At 39.8% G+C, this 21,297-nt stretch overlaps 1 protein-coding gene across 5 annotated transcripts in view; it reads left to right on the plus strand.

Annotated features, from left to right (window-relative positions):
• The window catches only part of LOC129191009 (neprilysin-like), a 90,165-nt gene that overhangs the window by 17,333 nt on the left and 51,535 nt on the right, over nucleotides 1-21,297 (plus strand). Inside the window, exon 2 of one of the 5 annotated variants that reach the window (XM_054793924.1) lies at nucleotides 4,070-4,289. The exons of 1 other annotated variant lie outside the window; for it this stretch is intronic. In XM_054793924.1, coding sequence (XP_054649899.1) covers nucleotides 4,247-4,289 — 43 coding nt within the window. In that variant the 5' untranslated portion in view covers nucleotides 4,070-4,246. Of the gene's footprint in view, nucleotides 1-4,069; nucleotides 4,290-16,572; nucleotides 16,637-19,775; nucleotides 19,913-20,655; nucleotides 20,801-21,297 lie in introns of those variants that run through there. 3 more of the 5 variants (XM_054793925.1, XM_054793923.1, XM_054793927.1) reach the window with 3 other exon arrangements.

A 21,297-nucleotide genomic window follows, 5' to 3' on the forward strand; every position in this document is an offset into this window, starting at 1 on the left:
GTCTGTTTTCTCGTTTTATATGCTAATCAATACAGTAATTCCTCGATCTGCATTTCGAAATCGACTGCGTACTTTTAACCGCTTAATTAACAAATTCAGCAAAAAAAGCATACTAAAAAAATACCTGATAAAATACAATACAAAAAGCTGCATGTCACACTATGTGTTTTAAAAAAGAAAGGAACTTTTCAATGCTTTAGTCACCGAGCACGCAACACAATTACGAGGCAATAAAACGTCAGCGAACAGGGATCAAATGGCCAACAGAGACGGGGCGTGGGGCTTTAATTTGCGGAGCTCAGCAGCAAAAATGAGGACTAGTATAATCACAGTAATTGCACAGCAGGCCCGGTATTCGCACGTCTCTGACGTGTTGACAGGCAACTGCTTTTCAAAACAGCTGTCAGTTGTGCTTCACCGATTATCAAACGTTGTACACACAGATGAAAATGCCTTGTGTGTATTTGTATGTGAGGGGGTGTGCCTTTCATTATCAGAAGCAATGAAATATGGATGGCGTGATGGGGTGACACAAGACGAGGCTTGCATAAGCGTTCTCTGAAGCGGTGATTGACAATGCAGCTGGGAAAAAAAAAAAAAAAAAGCTCATGCGGGGAATAAATGTGTAATTTCGCCTCCGTTACAACATAACTACATGCTTGACGTGCTGTATGAATAAGGAATGACAGCCAGAGTAGTCACTCTCTCAAACTAGCCCTTAACAATGATTTGCAGAGGTAATTGCTCCAACAAATGTGACCCCTGGGTGACCTTCGGGCTCCAGTGGTGGTTGAAAGGACTTGAAGCCACAGGTCACGTCGAACTAAACTTGTAAACAGAGCAAATGCAATTAAGGAATTTACTCTGACGTGTTGATATGTTGTACTGTTGGTGTAGTCACAGCGTGATTGCCCCGATTTGACCTCTAGCGACCACTTTGAGGCCCGTTTTAAAATGTTTCTGCTCGTCGCTGATGGTTCACTTCCAAGCAGCCCGAGTGGTTTTAGTTCAATTTTACTGAATGTTTGTCTATATGCCCTGTGATAGGCGCGTCGCCACTCCAGCCTTTTACTTTGTTAATTGGGGTAGGCTCCATCTCCCCACTACTATTCAATTCTGCTCCCGAAAATTCCATTATTGTGTAACCAAAACCACTATTTTTTAAAAATGTATTCCGGAATGCACGTAGAGTAAGTCACATAGAATTATATCCTGCCTCTTCCTGCTGTGAGTAATGTGACACAGGCACAACTTACGTTTGTCGTCAGCTACGATAGCGATTTGACTAAGTTTAGCTACTAACGGTAGCGATCACTGAATGTACAGTAATCCCTCATTTATCGCGGTTAACTGCTTCCAGACCCGACCTTGATAAGTGAATTTCTGCCAAGTAGGATTCCTTATATAATAAATTAAATATGTTGGTAGTTAGAGCATAAAAAACCTGTTTACAACCTTCTAAATGTTGTTTTTAACATTGTTAAGGCCCTCTGACATGAAATAACACCCCTATAGTCACCATTGCACTCCTATTAGCCAATATTGTTGGCATAATAACAGAAAATAAGACATTTTAGACATAAATAAGACACAACAGGTTAAAATTGAGAGAGTTCCTTGTTTTTTTCTAGACAGCGTACTTCCTGTGGTGGCTTTTGTCTCATCAATATAACATTACCGACACCTTGTTACCAATGTAGAATACTACTTCTAGTATTTTTGTACTTTCTTTTTTCTGTACGTTTTAAAGATATAAAAGCAAATGTCGTAATGGGACACACATAATCCGCCTACAAGCTATTTAAACACCTCCAAAAACCTCCAACAAGGTTTTATGGTTTTATAGACACGCTGTGAGCATGTAATAACAGGCACATTCATGATAACATGTACCGTAATACAGTATTTTGCAGAATTTTTGTCATTCTAAACATTACCAAAACTTCCAAAGCAACATAGAAACAAACGCTACACCTAGCATGAACTTCTCCAAACTTAAAAACAAAAACACAGCAGCAGTGGGCGCAGCTCCATAATGTAGCGTTACCTTTCGGTAGTGGCCTGGCGCATTATGAGCGCGGCGCTATATGCAAGTGTGGGGTGAAGCTAGCCAGCTAGTAGCTAGCCGGTATGGTGTGGCGAGGTGTCACTACACCAACAACGTAGTTCTTCGACGTAACAATGTTACTAACAATAATAATAGCAATGTTGCTGTAGTTTGGTTAATATGCAGGCCACATTATGTAAATGGGGCATTGTTGGCGGTTTTTGGAGGTTTTTCAGAAGGCTTTATAGGCGGAATAAGTGCGTCCCATTACGTGCATTTTTAGCTGTCTCTATAGAAAGCACAGAAAAGAAAAGAGTGTGACGTGTTTTCATGTCTCACATAAGGATTGTGGATGACGGGCAAAATGTTTTAAAATGTGCATTTTCCTGTAAATATGCATATTCTTTTACTACTAATAGGCCGTAATCAACCATGAAACTACGATAATTTATTAATGAATTTATTTTGAAAAACTGTGATCGAAATGAAGCCACAAAATTTGAACTGCAAAGTGGCGAGGGATGACAGTATAGGCTATTGTAGCAAGAACATGAATGGAAAATGGTGATTGCCTCTCTGAAACTACTTTCGCGTATGTACGTGAACATAACAGCTCAACATAACAGTTTAATTTATAATTGTGATTTAATTTTTTGATACAATATTGTTTTGGTTTTTGTTTTAAACCACTATTATGATCATATGCTAGACCAGCAGTGTCGAAAGTGCGGCACGTGATTTGTTCCTTATTGACCCTTGGCACCATGTAGAAATAAAATTAAACAAAAAAACAAAAACAAAAAAAAATTGGAAAAGTACAGCGAAAAGGCAGAGTGTCAAGAGAAAAACCTGAAATGTTGTTTAAGATCTTTCATCGTTGAATCTGTTTTGTTAGATTTTGTCCAGAGTCGACTTATTATTTTTTTCAAGAGCACCGCTAATGGCAATCTCGACAAATAAACAGATCTCATTTGCGACTTTTTCCACCTGAAAGAAAAAACCTAAAACACTAAATAAACATGTCAGGTGTGCAACAACGGTACCTTTTATTATTAGATTTATTTAGAGACACAGAAAGCACTTGCCGGTTTCAGCTGCTGTTCTATCAGCCCGAAGTGTGTAGCAGTCGGTTAGCTCAACAGCATTGTCCAGCACGCTCCTGTTTTAGTAGTTTACGTGAAAACCATAACGTTGCAGTCCAAAAGTGTCTTACTCTTGGTAATGTGGAGTCGTAACTCCGCCATTTTATTCACTAAAGACCACACATTAGCGAGGAAAATGCATGGCAAGGAGAGTCTGTACGGTGTTAGCTTGACCTTAAGCAAGTATTCCTCCACCTTCCTCGCCGTTGTTGACGTTCTTGACGCCGCTTTCGAGCACTTTCGCTGTAGACTCTGGTACTCTGGAGATCTCAGGGACAAGTCGAAGGTCGGTGATAAAAACCTAGGTGCTGTGAAATCCAATATCCAAAAGCTCTAGTCGAGTTTAAGCTGTTAAACCAGACCTGATAGAAGCAAAATAACAACTACACAATTTCAAATCTGGAAGAGACGCTGGGCTGTGCTGTGTGTACGCGACGTACCGTAATTTGAAAAAAATTGTTTTCCAAAAGTGTGTCAGCTTATGTTAAGAGCAATCTTATATTCGTGCCAATACAGTTTTAATGACATTTCAATTAAGTTATTTTTAATCAACACATAATTTATACTGAATATAATCAGCACATTTCCGCTGATCCACCCCCTCCAAAACCATTCCAGTGTACTCCTCTACATACTGTATATTCATGTTTGCAGCTATGAAAATGTTGCAGTCTTACTTGTGAGGGTTGAATCAGCGCACTGGAAGCTAAATATGGAGCACGGCGCAGTGTGCACTTCACACCTGACCTACACTTGCACCGCATGCGCAAGAGTGTGATGGATCATTTACATTCAGCCAACCTCTCTCTCCCTCTCTCTCTCTCTCTCTCTCTCCCTCTCCCTCGCTTTCCTCCTGAGCGGTCTATTCGCCAAGGAGCAGGTAGTGGAGGTTCTGGGCGTGCATGCGTGCGTGCGCAGGAGTTGAGGCAAACCAAAAGAAGCGAAGCAGAGAGGCGGGATTATGTTCCTTGCGGTGCTTCCCAACTGAGACGAGCGGATCTGCACTTCGCGCCTCCTCCTCCGAGTGCATTTGATGGATGTCTGACGAGTGGATGGAATGCCAGTTTATAGCATCGACAGAAAATTCCCCGACTCGGCCGGTAAGTTGGGCACTGCCGATGTGTGCTTGTGTCTATTCGGCGTCTATTTGGTGCTGTGCGCGTGTACGTAGTGTGGCGGGGTGACACGGGGGCATCGTGCACCAGTTGATTCATGCAAAAATCTCATTGGAGTTCCTGATGTGCAACAGGAGTGTCAGCATGTGCTGCTGCAACTGCTGCACTTTTTCTACCTTTTTGCATTGGTGTAGTTCATTCATTGCATGAATTTCTACCGAAAAGCCTTGTTAAAATATGTTTTCACCCTTTGTCTTTAATATTTAAACTCTATGTTGCTAAAATGACATTATTATTATCATTATTATTATTATTATTATTATGAGTTTATGTTCGTAAAGTTATGACTTTTCTCTCTTTAAAATATGGCTTTTTTTCTTAATATTTTGACTTTATTCAAGTAAAATTACAGATTTTTCTTCCCATTTCGGCTGTTGTTGTTTTGGTCATTTTCAAACTATTTTAGCTGTCTTTTTGTAAAATTTCTTCCCTGAATTATGACTTTATTCCAATAATATTTAGACATTATTCCTGTAATATTATGATTTTTTTATTTATTGTTTTGTTTGTTTCTCATAATATTCCGTCTTTTAAAAAAAAATAACATTTTTTTCTTCAATATTTAAACTCTGTGCTACTGAAATGACATTATTTTTATGTTATATTTCAATGTTATTTTCATAAAATTATGAGTTTTTTACATTAGATTACAACATTGTTGGATTAAAAAAAATCTATTTTGAATGTGCCGAGAGCCAACAAAAAAAACAGGCGCGGACCACAAATTTCCCCTTGGACACACCTGCTGTAGAGCGTGCAAGAACATTTTAAAAGTTGTGCAACAGTTTTCAAAGTGCGATGCAGGCTTCAAGAAGACTTCAAGGGGAGGCGCAGCAGCTTGAGAAAAACAAAGAAAAAAAAATTTTTTCAAATGTGTAGTTATGTTAAAAAGGAAAAGGGATTCATTTTTAGTTTCTACAGAAAGAGAGTAGAAAGCAAAAACAAAAACAGATAAAATGCTCCAGAAAATTATTTTTCCGGGAAGAAACTGAGCCCCCAATCGGAATATGGCATTGCTGAAGAGAGGCTCACTGTGCCGCACTATGAAAACTACTAGTTTAATGGAAATTACAACATAGTAGTGCCTTGGTCAGGGGGCTGTTGACGTTTTAGCCGTTAGTTTACGTGACAGCTTAAAAACGTGAACCATTAATGCTGACAACAAAACGTAAACATGTGTTTTAAGTGTTCAGTCTGGTAGTAAATAGTAGAGCATATTGCCATCTATTGGCCTGGCATGCATATCACCTTCACAACGTTGGTATGTGAAGTATTTCAAAAAAGAAATGTTGATGTTGCTTGGTATTTTTCTTCTTTGTTATTTTGTAAAATGGCTGAGAAAAACATATATATATTTCAGGACAAAGGTTTGTGTTATTAGTTATTAGTATCAGTATTTCAGCTTTTTGTTTACCCATTCAGTTTTTTGCTAAATTTTTCATTTTGGGGTTAAAAAAAAAAGTTTAACTTTATTTCTACACTGTGCGGCTGGCTGCAAATGGGCACTAGCCAGCACTTTGGACACCCCTGGTCTAACATAAATGAGTGTACCTCATATATATATATACAGTCAAACCTGTCTTAGCGGTCACCTTTATAGAACGGCCACCTGCCTATAGCAGCCACTGAAAAATCCCCCCCAGCAAATTTACATGTTATAGACCCTGTGTATAGCAGTCACCTGTCCAACGCGGCCAGCGGCCACCCATTTTGTTTCCCTTGGTCAATATCTGACTGCATATAGCGGCCAAATTACCGACTCAAGTAGAAGCTTCATGCACGAAAAAGTTTTGTTTTTCAATCAATGAAGCCATCGTGTGTAGACATTAATTACTGAGTCCTACCTCAGTCACAATCATTCACAAGATCCGCACAAACTGTCAGTTGTTCCACATAAAAAACGTCTTCTTTTGAGCTTGCTATTTCCTGGTCAAACATGTAACTTTAAGACCATTTGCACCAAAACATTACCGCAAAGTAGGCTGGGAACAGGACGTGCTCCCAGCGACGCTACAATTAAAAAAAAAACATACGCTAGCATGCATGCGGCAGCGGGAGCAAAACTGAGTTCGGATGTACTTAATTTAAGTATTTTAGAATGTACTCACGTTATTTTTCATCAATCCTCATCCACAAATCCATCAAAGTCCTCATCTTCTGTATTCGACACAAACAAAGCCATCTTCTTTTCCGTTCGCTACTAGTCTGTTAACTTGTCAGTGTTATTCAGCTCCGAAGCAAAGAAGGAAACTTCTCCTGTTGCTTCTGCCAACTTTATTTATTGAACGCGGCCACCAGACAGCAGCTCAGAACACACACACATCTCTCAGCATCGCCTCTCCTTCCTGCTTGCCCACAAGGCAAAGGTTAAACAAGCCCCACTACATAGCTGTCCAGCCAATGCCTGTAAGAAATGACACCGTTTATTTCCTGGTGTGCACTGGTCAATACTGTAATGCCGCTTGTTGTGGGGAAGGAGAGACTCACGTCGCCGATGCACTTTAATGGCTTTATTAACAGCGGAGAACACTGCAGGACTTTACATCCACGCCAACATAAACACACTTCCCAACTCTCTCTAAACTCACAGCTAGCACTGAGCCTAGCTCTCCTGCTCGGGACGCCCACCGTCACTTCCCGTCACTTCCTGATGAACTAAAGCTGTAATGACACTCTGCCGTATAAAAAGTAAAATATAAAAAACAAGCGTAAGACATTACTAGCACAGCTTTGTTCTGTGGGTCGTGGATATATTCTATCAGTTATTATTAAGCCTCTAGCTTCCTTTTAGTAAGTAAAAACCTTGGCTATGATTGCACTACATTGCCATGTAGACCTACAAAGTACACTTGGAAGAACAAGAGGTGAATAAATGTATTGCAACTGATGTGAAACTGATGAGGGGTAGGATTAAATAAGATTTGCTTCTTCCTACTCCTTTTTGGACATGCAAAATTGTGAATTGTACTATGTGATGTGCTACTGTTTGACTCATATGCATGTTCAGGATGAATTAAAACCATGAACCATGAACTATGATAATAACAAGCCTAGTAGTGCTGTACAACTTTTATCCGCAGTCCTCAGTGCCCTCTACTGGTCAACATTATCTTTTTTTTTCCCCTTTTTTTGGGTTTTTTTTCCTCTACTGGTCAACATTCAAACTGGACGCCAACCTGTCTATAGAGGCCACCTTTCTATAGCAGCCACTTTTGCAGACTCTCTCTAGTGGCCGCTATAGACAAGTTTGACTGTATATATATATGTGCATGGCTCATATCAAGGGTACCCAAGTGTTACATTTAAAATTTCAAACTAGCGGATAGACCTTGGTAATGTTATCAACACAAACTTCAAACATTGCAAAACAAACACACCCAACATACCAGAGCTCGAGACATCTTCCATTTCCCATAGCAACCCTCCGAAGTTCACTCTTTCTTAAATGTAATGTACATAACTCGGTGTCCACTCGGTGTTAGACTTTTGTTCAAATAAACTTATTTTACTCTTTTATACACAAAAAAATCACTTTAGTTGCAGAGTTGAGTAATTATTCCATGAATATATACCATTGTAATCGTCATGGGGTTTGTTTTTCCATGGAATTATTTTCTTCAAAATTTTCATCGGCAGGTGGACACAAAGGTTATGTACTTTTCACTAATGATTACACGACAGTTATTTTTTTTACACTGAGAATATTTGAATAAAACACATTAGAAACCAATTTCAGACATCATTCTTGAATTCTAAGTAGAAATCATGACAAAATTATCAGAGAAAATATTGTTTATTTCACAACAAAAGTAGACATGCTTTACATGTAACATTTCAATGTCCAAATAGAGACACTTTTTTACAACATAGCCGTGCCAGCGCAAAATAAAAACATGAACAGGCTTAATTTATGGTTTGGTAAGCTTCCTCATTCCTCACTAATATGGATACATTACCTTAACACTGCATGAAGTCATGAAGTCAGGTATAGCATGTCCCACATGATAGAGTGGAAAAAAAGTTATCCTGCCATTCCTTGTGGAAGTGGTAAGTTTTTGGCTTCTTATGTTTAGAAGAAATAATTTCAAGGCTAACTAGTTAGCTCTCTAGCTTGCTAGCTTGTTAGCTTGCTATCTTGCTAGCTAGCGGCCATCTCCGGTCCCTGCAGCTTAAGAGTTGAGCAATGTGTTGTAAACAAAGAATAATAGGAGTATAAAGGTGACCATAGGGGTGTTATTTCAAGCCACCAGCATTGAAAGTACTCCTGCACTCTCCGACAGTTCACCACGTTTCCCTCAGGGGGGCCCGAGCCACTATTTGAGAAGAACTGCCTTAAGGCAAGCCAAACTGTTAATATACAGTGGTGTGAAAAAGTGTTTGCCCCATTCCTGATTTATTATTTTTTTACATGTTTGTCACACTTCAATTTCTCAGATTATAAAATAAAATTAAATACACTCCTGATCAAAATCTGAAGATCATTTGAAAAATTGCTAGAATTTGCATTTTGCACATTTGGATCTTAATGAGGTTCTAAGTAGAGCTACAATATGCAAAAACAAGAAGGGGGAGTGAGACAAAAAGCACTTTGAACAAGTAATTTATTGAAAACAACAATTAAACTGAAATAGGTTGTTTATCAGCTGATCAAAAGTTTCAGACCATCGCTCAAAAAATAACAAAAAACTCTCCAAACCAGAACAAAAAATGTTTTCAGTAGGACTCAGTAATGAGTAGCTCCACCGTTCTTGTTAATCACTTCAAAAATTGCTTTGGGCATGCTTGATGTGAGTGTTTCCAGGAGGCTAGTGGGAACATTGCTCCAAGTGGTGAAGATGGCTTCACGAAGGGCATCAACTGTCTGGAACTGATGGACATTTTTATAAACTTTCCTTGCCATCCATCCCCAAATGTTCTCTATGGGATTTAAATGAGGGGAACATGCAGGATGGTCCAAAAGAGTGATGTTATTCTCCCTGAAGAAGTCCTTGGTCAAGCGAGCATTGTGAACTGCAGCGTTGTCCTGTTGAAAACCCCAGCTGTTACCACACATACGAGGGCCCTCAGTCATGAGGGATGCCCGCTGCAACATCTGCACGTAAGCAACCACCGTTTGACGACCCTGCACCACCTGAAGCTCCAGTCTTCCCCTGAATGAAAAAGCACCCCAGATCATGATAGACCCCCCCTCCACTGTGCTGGGTAGAAAACATCCAGCCAATCAAATTATTCGGCTCAGCACAGGTGTAATTTTTTTGGGTCTACCACTTGACTTTTTTGTTCCATAATGATCTTTCAAAAAATGTAGAATGACTGATTTACTGCACCCAACCTCAGCAGCAATGGCACGCTGCGAGAGGCCTTGCTTATGCAGCTCTACAATCCGACCACGTTCAAAAAGAGAAAGCTTCCTAGCTTTAGCCATCAGGAGGGCATGACAGTGTGCCTGACAGAAAATGAAAATTTTGAGCAGATTTTGGCTTTTATAGCCTGTGGTAAAAAAAAACAAAAAAACATTAAGACTCGTCACAATACTCTGTAGTCTGACGAGACAAAGTTGAACTTTTTTGAAGGTCTGTGCCCCATTAGATTTTGCATAAAAGTAACACTGCATTTCAGAAAAGAACATCATACCAACAGTAAAATATGGTGGTGGTAGTGTGATGGTGTGGGGCTGTTTTGCTGCTTCAGGACCTGGAAGACTTGTTCTGATAAATGGAACCATGAGTTATGCTGTCTAAAAAATCCTGAAGGAGAATGTCCAGCCATCTGTGACATCAAGCTGAAAATAACTTGGCTTCTGCAGCAGGACAATGATCCAAAACACACCAGCATGTCCACCTGTGAACGGCTGAAGAAAAACAAAATGAAGACTTTGGAGTGGCCTAGTCAAAGTCCTGACCTGAATCCTATTGAGATGCTGTGGCATGACCTTAAAAAGGCGCTTTATGATGGAAAACCCTCCAATGTGGCTGATTTATAACAATTCTGCAAAGATGAGTGGGCCAAATTTTCTCCACAGCGCTGTAAGAGACTAATTGCAAGTTATCACAAACGCTTTATTGCAGTTGTTGCTGCTAAGGGTGGCCCAAACAGTTTTTAGGGGGCAATCACTTTTTACACAGGGCCATGTAGGTCTTCTTATCTGATGTTGGGTCGCGGGAACAGCAGCGTAAACAGGAAAGCCCAGACTTCCCTCTCCCCAGCTATGCTGCCCAGCTCCTCCCGGTAGATTCCAAGGAGTTCCTACGGCAGTTGAGAGACATAGTCTCTCCAACATGTATTGCATCTTCCTCGAGGCCTCCTACCGGTCGGACATGCCTTGAACACCTCCCTCCGGAGGCGTCCGGGAGGCATCCTGACCAGATGCCTAAGGTACCACATCTGGTGGCTGTGGTTCTAATCCAAGTTTCTCCTGGATGACCGTGCTTCTCACCTTATCTCTAAGGAAGAGCCCACTCACCCTACGGCTGCTTATACCCGCGGTCCTTTTGGCCACAACCCAAAGCTCATGACCATAGGTGAGGATAGGAACGTACAGTAGATTCCGCTTTCCCCTTAACCCTTTAAGTCAATAACATAATTTTCTATTGTTAAATCAGGTTGGAAAAACAGGTCATGTCACACGTTCCCTATGACACAAACCAGAAAGCTCACTGAAGCCAGAGTTTTTGAAAATTGCCACTCACAGTTTTCCAAAAGCTCAGTTTTTAAGGACAAAAACTGCATTTGCATGTGGATGAGAGGCCACAATGCACATTTTTCTTTGCACTATTTTTTAAAATATATATCTATATTCATGTGGACATGCCCTAACATCCACCAGCTCCACCAGTGATGTCGTCATGGAGGAGTCACGACCTGTTCATCTCTGGTGAATTCCATGTCCCACAAGATTAAGGCGGTGCTTAGATGACAATGGCGCTCACGCTAAATATTGACACTAATTTGGGCACGTTCACTCTGAGGTGTACTCATTCATATAAGGCTGTGTGCTGACTTTCAGACGCCTTTACTGCTCTACAAGCTATAATTTCTATACTGTAGTTTCGTCCCTTGAGAAGATACAATAAAATTGTTGCTGAAATGTTAGGGGTGGAGTCACTTTTATGACATACTCTACATTGTAGAGTCTACACACACACACACACACACACACTATCAGTGTGGAGCTGGAGCTTAACTTTCCAGTTAAGTATCTTGCGCAATGACACCTCAGCTGTTTCAGGAAATAAAAAGGGCTTAACCATAACTCCGAATTCTGTCATCTGTCCAGTAACTAGTCACATGGATGTGACAACGTACACAAAACATCCCATAATATTCCCATTAGCGGCTAACGGGCCACATGTCCCATAGAAGGTGTTATGTCAAGTTGAAGTAGGCCACATTCCTGCGCTTATTATAACACCTCAATTAAGTGCATGACATGTTCATGGCTCACGTGGATGTAAAACACTGTGTGTGTGTGTGTGTGTGTGTGTTGGGAGGGGAGTATATAGTTGTTTTCAGGTGTCATGGTGAATGATGGGTTTAATTTTGAAAGTCCCATGGGACAAGGGGAGTGATTATGTTTGAGATATTTTAGGGACAGACAGTGAGTGGACACTTTGAGTTCTCCTTAAATAAAATGAAATAACACTTTTGGGAGTGGGCGGGAAAATAAAAACATCATCTGATACAAAGTGGTGATGCTTGGCGTCGTTTCCACTCTGGAGTCAGTCATTATGCCCGACTTTCCTCATCATCGATTGGTTGTTTTCATCCTCAATGCCTCGTTAACCTGATTAACTGCACCTGATCAGTCCTTAGTCCAAGCCCACGCATCTATTTTCCAGTTCTGGTAAGAGATGTTTTGTTTAGTTCCTAGCCTGTGCCTATGTAATGATTTAAATTGGACAACTTTTTAATTTAAAATTGACAAAGCTATCTGTCAGGCATCATCATGCAAGGATTGCACTTCCTGTAGGTTTATACAAGCACAAACATGTTATCAAGCCACAAAAGCAAGCTAAAACACCAATGAAAAATACATAGAGGACACTGGTTACTACATCAGCATATCATATGTATATCACAGCATACGGATGTTATTTTCGCTATTTTGTAAGGAGCACATTATGATCTTCAACGTTTCCCCTACGATTTTTGAAGCGGTGGTGGTGGGCTGCATGGGAGGACGGACTGCCACCACTGCTGCGTCATGCCGCTGCTGCGTCTGCAATTTTTTAAAATTATGCCAAATAGCAATTTTTATAACATGAACCGAGAGCATTGCAAAACTGTTCAATGGCAAAGTTGCTGAGAGCAATTAAGCTGAATCTAAAATGTCGAGCCTCCTTTTGTTACGTGACCCATTTAGTCCAATAGTACTATGTTCCTGGTACAAAGGTACAACATTTTGTACTATTTGACACAAATCTAAATGTTATTTGATGTCTGTTTTAGGGTAATACAAATACATGGATAATGAATTGTTCAATAATATATTTCTGGTTCAAAATAACACAATTAACACAATTAATTATCTGTATAATCCTGTATAAGCAGTATACATTGAGAGTCCAGTGTTATGATAGCGCAGGTGTATCCAACTTGCAGCACTATTGAAGCTACTTTGACAAAAAGAAAGGACAGGTGAACTATTTGTGTTTTATGTGGCTGCCAAACTTTAAATTGTACTTTATTTACAAAGCCCATCACCACTCAGTGTGCTCATTTGTTAGCATGTTAGCATGAATGTGATAGCCACTTGTAGCTCGCCTGTGGGGCAAAAACGAGCTAGCTAGCCGCTGCCATAGAAACAGTGACAGCCAGGCAAAATGTGTACACAAAGATGCCAGAAAGTCGAATGTGAGTCAGACGTGAGCAATCACACCCTGGCTTAGATAGGCTCAGCCTGTGACAAGCTGTCGTCAGTTGACTCCACATTTTACAGACTGTTTTTTATTCTCACAATAATTAGGAAGAACGTGAACATCAACACAAGACGGGTCGCGTACTTTTATCTGGTCGAAGATGCGCAAATGCCAACACGACAGACAGGTACAGGTATTCTGGTACATGTTTATCAAAAATGAAGTGCAGTGAAACATTTTTATGGTATTTTAAATTGTTTTCAAACTAATTGTGGTCAATTAGTGCATAAATAATAAGCTATAGATGTATCTGTAGAGCACGTATATCCATTCATACAATATATTACTTAACATTGTTTTCAAGTTAAAAAAATCAACTCATTTTTAAGGAGCGGCTGCTTTTACTTTGTCGTGCAGGTGCGCCACAATCAATTACGTGTAGCGGAAACCCTGGACTTTTGAGACAGAATCCATGGAGAAACCTTTATGCAAGTGCCATTAGTGGACCATTGGTGGTCACATTCCAAAGAAGTGACACATTCCAAAAGAAATGAACTTACAGTACCTTCTTCTGTAATACCGAAATGCAGAGTTTGGCGGATCATATTTTGGTTATATTTTTACAATCACATTTAACCTTGTAGTGACCCGACCTCCTGCTGGGTTTTTTACATTTTTAACTATATGAGGGTTCTTTGCAGAGTTTAGTTGCGGCAGAATATAATAGACGAAAAAATATATAATGAGGAATAACAGGATGGGCTGAGCTTCACTGGGAGGCCCATAATTAAAAATGACATTGGACCTACACTCATTCAACACAGCTCAAAATAGCTTGAGAATATAAAACTAGCAATGTCCGATAATATCGTTGAACAGATATCAGGCGATACTGGCATGAAAATGAGAGCCTGCTAACTCAGTATGTCTGGAATTATTTCCAAGTTCTGCCTTCAGATTGTAAATATGCAATTTGCAATGACTGATAGCGTTCCAGTCTGTGTCGTTGCCATCATTATTATATAATGATTATATTGTATGGATTCCTGTTTGTGAATGTATTAAGTCTAACCTGCCCTACTTGTTGATAGTAGGAGAACATGTTATTTTAGTTGACTATTACTCATTTTTAATGACTATTTTGTTGAGACAAAATGTTTAAAATAAATACAGTATTCCCTTGTTTATCGCGGTGATTTGGTTCCAGACTCAACAGTGATAAGTGAATTTCCACAAAGTAGGATTCATTATTTATAAATAGAATATTTTTGTAGTTAGAGCATTGACCTTCTAAATCTGTTTTTTAACATTAGAGCCCTCTAGACATGGAATAACACCCTTATAGTCACCTTTACATACCTATTACCCAATATAGTTGACATCATAAGAGAAAATGAGACATACTGTAAATAAGACATAATATAGACTCAAACATATTAGCATTGAGAAAGTTACTTTTTTACTTCCCATTTCTGTACAGTACTTTCTGTGGTAGTTATTGTCTCAGCAATGTAACATTACTGACACCTATGTAGAATACTACATATCACATCTTTGAATGTGTCTTTTGAATGCCTAATATTTACATTTTAGATTATTTAGCCATGTTTATGCTTGAAAATGCTTTATTTAGGTAAAAAAATATGGACAATTTGCTTAAATATGCATTTTTTTTTTACCAATAACAGGCCATATGATTGATGAATTCATATAAGCTGCAAAGCCGCAAAAATTTGAAGCATCATGTGTTCATTCATTACAAGTGCGAAGTATGTGAAGTGGCACCAGTTTGAGGGAAGAGCTGCTGCCAGTAACGATATTGGAAATTAAGTGCTGAAGAGTGGATGGATGCATTCATTGGTTTGGCTTAGGCTATGACCTTTGTCCCAGTACGTGGAGGCGGGGCTACCTTGGCTGACAGCAAGTTAGCCTCGTGAGCAAGCATACGCTAACATGAATGAAGGCACGAAAGCGATTGTTTTAAGGCGAATGCCACAGCCCCAGTGTGGGAATATTTCCTATATTGCAAAATGAGTGCATGAAGACCGACAAACCGATATGTCGCAGTTTTTAGAAAGTATTGACGAGGACAAAGAGGATACGATCAACTTGTCTGCACACCTAAAACAGAGATGGAAAGGAGGATGCAATGTCGCTTGCTACATTGCAAAAAAAATGCAACATTTCGGGAAATGTTAGAAATGTCTGGCAGACAGTACGAATTGAATTGCCAGGGTGAATGTACATGTACATGTCACAAACAGCAATTCCTGACCTGTATAACCGAGTGAAAGAAGTGTTGAAGGACATCAGGAACATTACATTTTACTCCACCACCACAGATACAGTATGTGGTCCAGCTCAAAAATGACCCCCTACATTAGTGTAACAGTACACTGAATGACTGCATGCGTGTGTGTGGTTTTTAATGGAGTGTTTTTTTTTTAACAGACACAGAATCCATTTTATTTTCATTTATTTTTTTTGTGTGTTTAATAAATTAATTTAAAAGCTCTTGACATACCAATTACAATGTTAAATATTCTTTAAAAATGTAAGTTTATTGCTTTTGTGACCATATATTCTCTCATTCTCATGCCATATAATTAATGAAAAAAAATGGTCTCAAAAATGTTGTCAATAATATCGATTATCAACAAGAATTTGTAGGACAATTATCGTCCTACATATCGTCCACTGACATGCCTAGTTTGGCTTCTTTGGCAGTCCACTTTTAATTGTATTTGGAACTGTTTGGGAGGGAAAAAAATCATTTTTGGTACTTAAAAAACGTGCTTGTATACACTTCCTATGTCAGTGTAAAAACATAGTTGTAATAAGTATGAGTGGACATGCTCTGTGTGTCCTATAAGATCCATACCTAACATGCCTCAGCTCAGTGTGAGGCAGTTCACTTAAACGTGATTTAGGGGCCTGTCAGTGTCCAACTTGGTTTCCCCCCCCCCGCCTGTCCTCCATCCTTGTCTTCCTTTCCTCACATTTTCTCGCTGGGTCTTTTACTTTTCTGTTTGTATAAACTTCATTGCAACTGCATTTCATTTCTTGGCATGAAATGAATCAGATTCACCGATGGCAAACAATGTGCGCGCCCCCTCTGATGTACACCATGGTTTTATTGCAGCGTGGGGTGGGGGGCTGTCACTGTGATGTGTTTGCCTCCAGACAAGAAAATAAAGTCAAAGAAAGGATCTGACCACCGCCTCGCTTGCTCGCTCCAGGCAGATTGCACAGAGACGCATGTTTGAATTCATTTCCTGTTTGTCTCTCGTATTCAACACTAATGCTGCGAAAGAACGACGTGCTTTAGGTGCCAAGTCTCCAGTTGCACGGATGGATGCTGTGTGTTTTGATGACCAATCACTATGGATAAAAAGCTTTTTGACTTTACACCAGGTAAATGCAGTCATTTGTGATATTTATGATATATACAGTATGCTACTTTGACAATGCTATTGTGATAAAAATCAAATAGGATACCTCACAATATCTATGAAAGTGAAGAGGGAAAAACTTGCGCAAACACATTAAGCATACAAATATTAAATAATCATATGACCAAACCCTTCTGCCATTGTTTACTTGTAAAACAATCCAGGTTTAAATCCTAAATATGCCTCACACACTTATTAAACACATTTTAAAGTATACGGTTGTCCTTTGTTTAATTGGCTCCAGAATTTCCGCGATATAGCAATCAATGTTGAACTAAAATGAATATTTTCATAGTTAGAAAATAGGAAACCGACTTTCTAAATAAAATGTTTTACATTATTAGAGCCCTGTAGACATGAAACAACACCACTTTAGTCACCTTTACACTCCTATTATTCATTGTTTACACCACATTGCAACTCTTATGCTGCAGGGACTCGAGATGGCCACTAGCTAGCAAACTAGCAAGCTAACAAGCTAACCAGTTAGCCTTGAATGTATGACTTCTTAACTTGAGAAGCCAAAAACTTACCACTTCTACATGGAATGGGAGGATAACTTTTTTTTACTTTTTTACTTTGCCATGGCTGAATTCATGACTTCATGCAGTGTTAATGTAATGTAATGTCTCAATGTGTATGTTTTGACTAATAATAGACCATAGTCTACCACGAAACAGCCACCATTAATTCATTAATTAATTTCAGAAAAAGAAAACCACAATACAGTATAGCAAGGGAGCGATAACCAAACCACGATATTGCGAGGGACGACTGTAAAATGTTTAGGCACTTAGGAGAGCAATTAATTGATGAATCAATGATTAATTGATTATCCAATTAATCGACAATTATTTTGGTATTGGATGAATGCTTTTTTAATTAAAAAATGTAATCCAATTTCAGCCTCTCAAGTTTGACTATTATATCGCTGACCCATCAAACAAAGTGTGTACAATGATCGGCATAATCTAGTAATTATTCCGCTATCAACTCCACCTCTGGTGGTAATTAACAGTGGCCACAGTGTTATATATAGCACACATTGCACAACCATTGGTACTAAGGGTGCCACATTCAGACCAAAATTAACAATAATTTAACTGACACAAACAAGAAATGACACCACTTTAACTATTACATTTAATTTATATTACACCTTATAAAGCCATAAGACAGTCAAAAGCTTCCAGGTTACACATCTTGCGGACTGTGATGTTTTTGTGTTGATATAAAATACTGTAGCTTTTTCCCGGACATTGAGAGGATGACTGATGGATCAGCAATCACTTTGTAGAAACGAACAACCACATCAAAACAACCATAGTCATATGTCCACAGCCGTCTCCCCCTCCCTTTTTCCGGCTCGTCCAATCAGCAGTCAGGATACATTCTCAGAAAGTAGAAATTTCAAGCAAGAATGAGCAAACATGGAAACAAATGATTAAAAACACGGATAAAAATGCACATTTTCCCCATTGCGATGTAAAAAAAAAGAAAAAAGTCCATCCACACGAGTGAAGTTTTAAAAAGAATGTCTGTCCACCTAAAAACACATTCACCAGCTGTCATGCCCATTTTATATTTTTTATTTTAACCCAGCCTGAAAACACAGCCATTGCTGACTAGTGCATTATCTTTTTATGTTCCAATTCCGGCACTCAACCGGGGAACCGAGATAAGTAGGCTGCTTCCTTATCTATTTGTCAGTGCTAATGTGACATTTTCTCAAAATCTGACCATACTAACTACTACTTTTTGGGTCTGGATTATTGGGGCATGTCCTGTCATGTTCTCAAACGATCATCTGTGTGTGTGCACTGATCATGCTGTGTTGATCAACCACTTATTTTGGTTGAAAGGACAGGAAGGCTTTAAGACGGTTTTTAAATTTGAAGAGGGTGTTAAAAAAGTTTTGGCCCCCAGTGCCATTGAGTTTGACACCACTGGTCTAGGGCGTAACTGATTACTAGATTAATCAAACAAAAGCTTCAGATTAATCGACAATAATTGTTAGTTGCAGCTCTAATACTCACCACTAATCAATGAAAATGTAACCTGATTGGAGAAAGGTCCATTTTCGCTGTGCTTCACGTAATTATGGTGCGGTCAAGGACTGCCAAACGAAGTGCGACATCTCTACGCTTGTTGAAAAAAACATCAGTGAAATATAAAAATATAACCATGTAAAAAATTGTGGGCTGGTGCATGTATATTGAACATTTGACCTGTATTAGCACGTATTTATAAATGATCACTGAGTTAGGGTAAATGAGATGTGTTTTATGTGAAAAAAAGTTTTGGAGAGAAAAAAATAATTTCACCAAAAATTAGCAAATTTGCAGGGTCACAAATGCCAAATCATAAACTGTATATCAACAGTATAAATGAGCAGTTTCATTAAACAGTGACGTGTCCAGTTATTATTCTTTTAGCGAGAAAGGGATTTGAAATAAGTATTAACATAATGACCTGGATATAAGAAAATGTCGTCGTATATTCAGGGTCAAAGGGCAGATTAGACATTTAAGCTATCTTTGTTGTATAAGGATGCAGACATTCACAAAGATCATAATGTTATAAAAACGTTGCCATTATTTGTAATTATTTTACATCAATGTCAGCAGAATTGATTAATTGTCGAACGTTGAATTTACTCACCAGCTGCATTGTTGACCAGGGTGTTGAGTCCTGTGAAAAACACAGTAAAACATGGTTTCATTGCAGTGCCGTAGTGACAGTACATGGAGGACAACACTGACATTCACATCACATTTAAAAAGTTCAGCAATATTGAATACGATTCCAAATCGACTGTGTTTGATGCATGTGGTTATGGATACAGTACTAAGTGTGTGTATGTGTATGTGTGTGTATGTGTCCTTTTGTTCAAAGGGAGCCATGAGGCTTTGTCCTCTGGTTGTGTGCTCTCATCTCAGACACCACATGGAAAGACCCTCCCATGTGCACAAAGGCTCCTCATCACACCGGCTTGTAAAAGTGTGTGTGTGTGTGTGTGTGTGTGAGAAAGAGAGAGAGAGAGTGAGAGAAAGCATGGCTTTGAGGCCAGTGTGTGTGCAGCGATTGCGTGCGTGTGTGCTCAGGGATTAAGGATTAATTGCCTTCAAGAGATGTTGCATGAACTTTGTAAAGTTCTCATTTTGGCCCCAGAGAGGAAAAAAGCTATTTACTGAGCGGCGGAGGAAATTGTTTTTTGTTTTTTTTCCGCCATGTGAGGGTAAGAAATTAAACTGTGTCCACTCTTGGCACTCTTCAAGCAATAACTGTGTGCGTGTGTTTGCATCCCTGTAACATATCTTAACTATTTACTTATGAATTATATTAACTTACTTTAACTTAAATGAAGAGAATATGCTTTGCTCCGCTGCACAAAGAAGGGTGAAAATTAGGACAAACCACGCACCCCTACTGAGTTGCTTGTGTTATTATTTTACTGAGGTGCTGTATTTAAACCCCAAGTCGGACCCCGTGGAATTTCTCACACAGCTCAATGCACTCTACAGAACATCCCTGTAACTTTAGGGCAGGGGTGTCCAAACCTTTTCCAGCGAGGGCCACATAGTGAAAAATGAAAGGATGCACTTTTGATATTTTGTAAAGCAACGCATGTAGATGGTAAGGAGTTACGTATATATATTTTCAGAAAAAATTGCATCTCAGCTTTGTGATATAGGTGCCTATCAACGTCAATCTTTGTTCCTTTTTTCAATCAATTTTTGCTGTTTTTTTCTTAATTTTCCAAATATGTCAACTTTCTTCCATCCATCCATTTTCCTCAGCTTATCCGGGTCTGGGTCGCTGGGGCAGCAGTGTCAGTAGGGAAGCCCAGACTTCCCGGTCCCCGGCCACCTCCTCCAGCTCCACCGGGAGGACAGCAAGGCGTTCCCAGGCCAGCTGTGAGCCATAATCCCTCCAGCGTGTCCTAGGTCTGCCCCGTGGCCTTCTCCCGTTTGGGCATGCCCGGAACACCTCACCAGGGAGGCGTCCGGGAGGCATCCGGACTAAATGCCCGAGCCACCCCAACTGGCTCCTCTGGATGTGAAGTAGCAGCGGCTCTACTCTGAGTCCCTCCCGGATGCCCGAGCTCCTCACCCTATCTCTTAGGGTGAGTCCAGCTACCTTACGGAGGAAACTCATTTCAGCCGCTTTTATCCGCAATCTCATTCTTTCGGTCACAACCCAAAGCTCATGACCATAGGTGAGGGTGGAAAAATAAATTGATCGGTAAATTGAGAGCTTTGCCTTCTTGCTCAGCTCTCTCTTCACCACGACGGTCCGGTACAGCGACCGCATTACTGCAGAGATACTTGAACTCCTCCACTTGGGGCAGGACCTCATTCCCAACCCGGAGAACTGATAACCATGGCCTCGGATTTGGAGGTGCTGAGTCGCATCCCAGAAGCTTCACACTCAGATGCAAACCTCCCCAGTAAACGCTGAAGGTCACAGCCCGATGAGGCCATCAGGACCACATCGTCTGCACATAGCATCGAGGAGATCCTAAGGCCACTGAACTGGACTCCCTCGACGTCTTGGCTGCTCCTAGAAATTCTGTCCATGAAAATTATGAACAGAATCGGTGAAAAAAGGACAGCCTTGCCG

This window comes from Dunckerocampus dactyliophorus, chromosome 12 (assembly GCF_027744805.1).
Source record: "Dunckerocampus dactyliophorus isolate RoL2022-P2 chromosome 12, RoL_Ddac_1.1, whole genome shotgun sequence".
In the NCBI taxonomy this organism is placed as follows: domain Eukaryota; kingdom Metazoa; phylum Chordata; class Actinopteri; order Syngnathiformes; family Syngnathidae; genus Dunckerocampus; species Dunckerocampus dactyliophorus.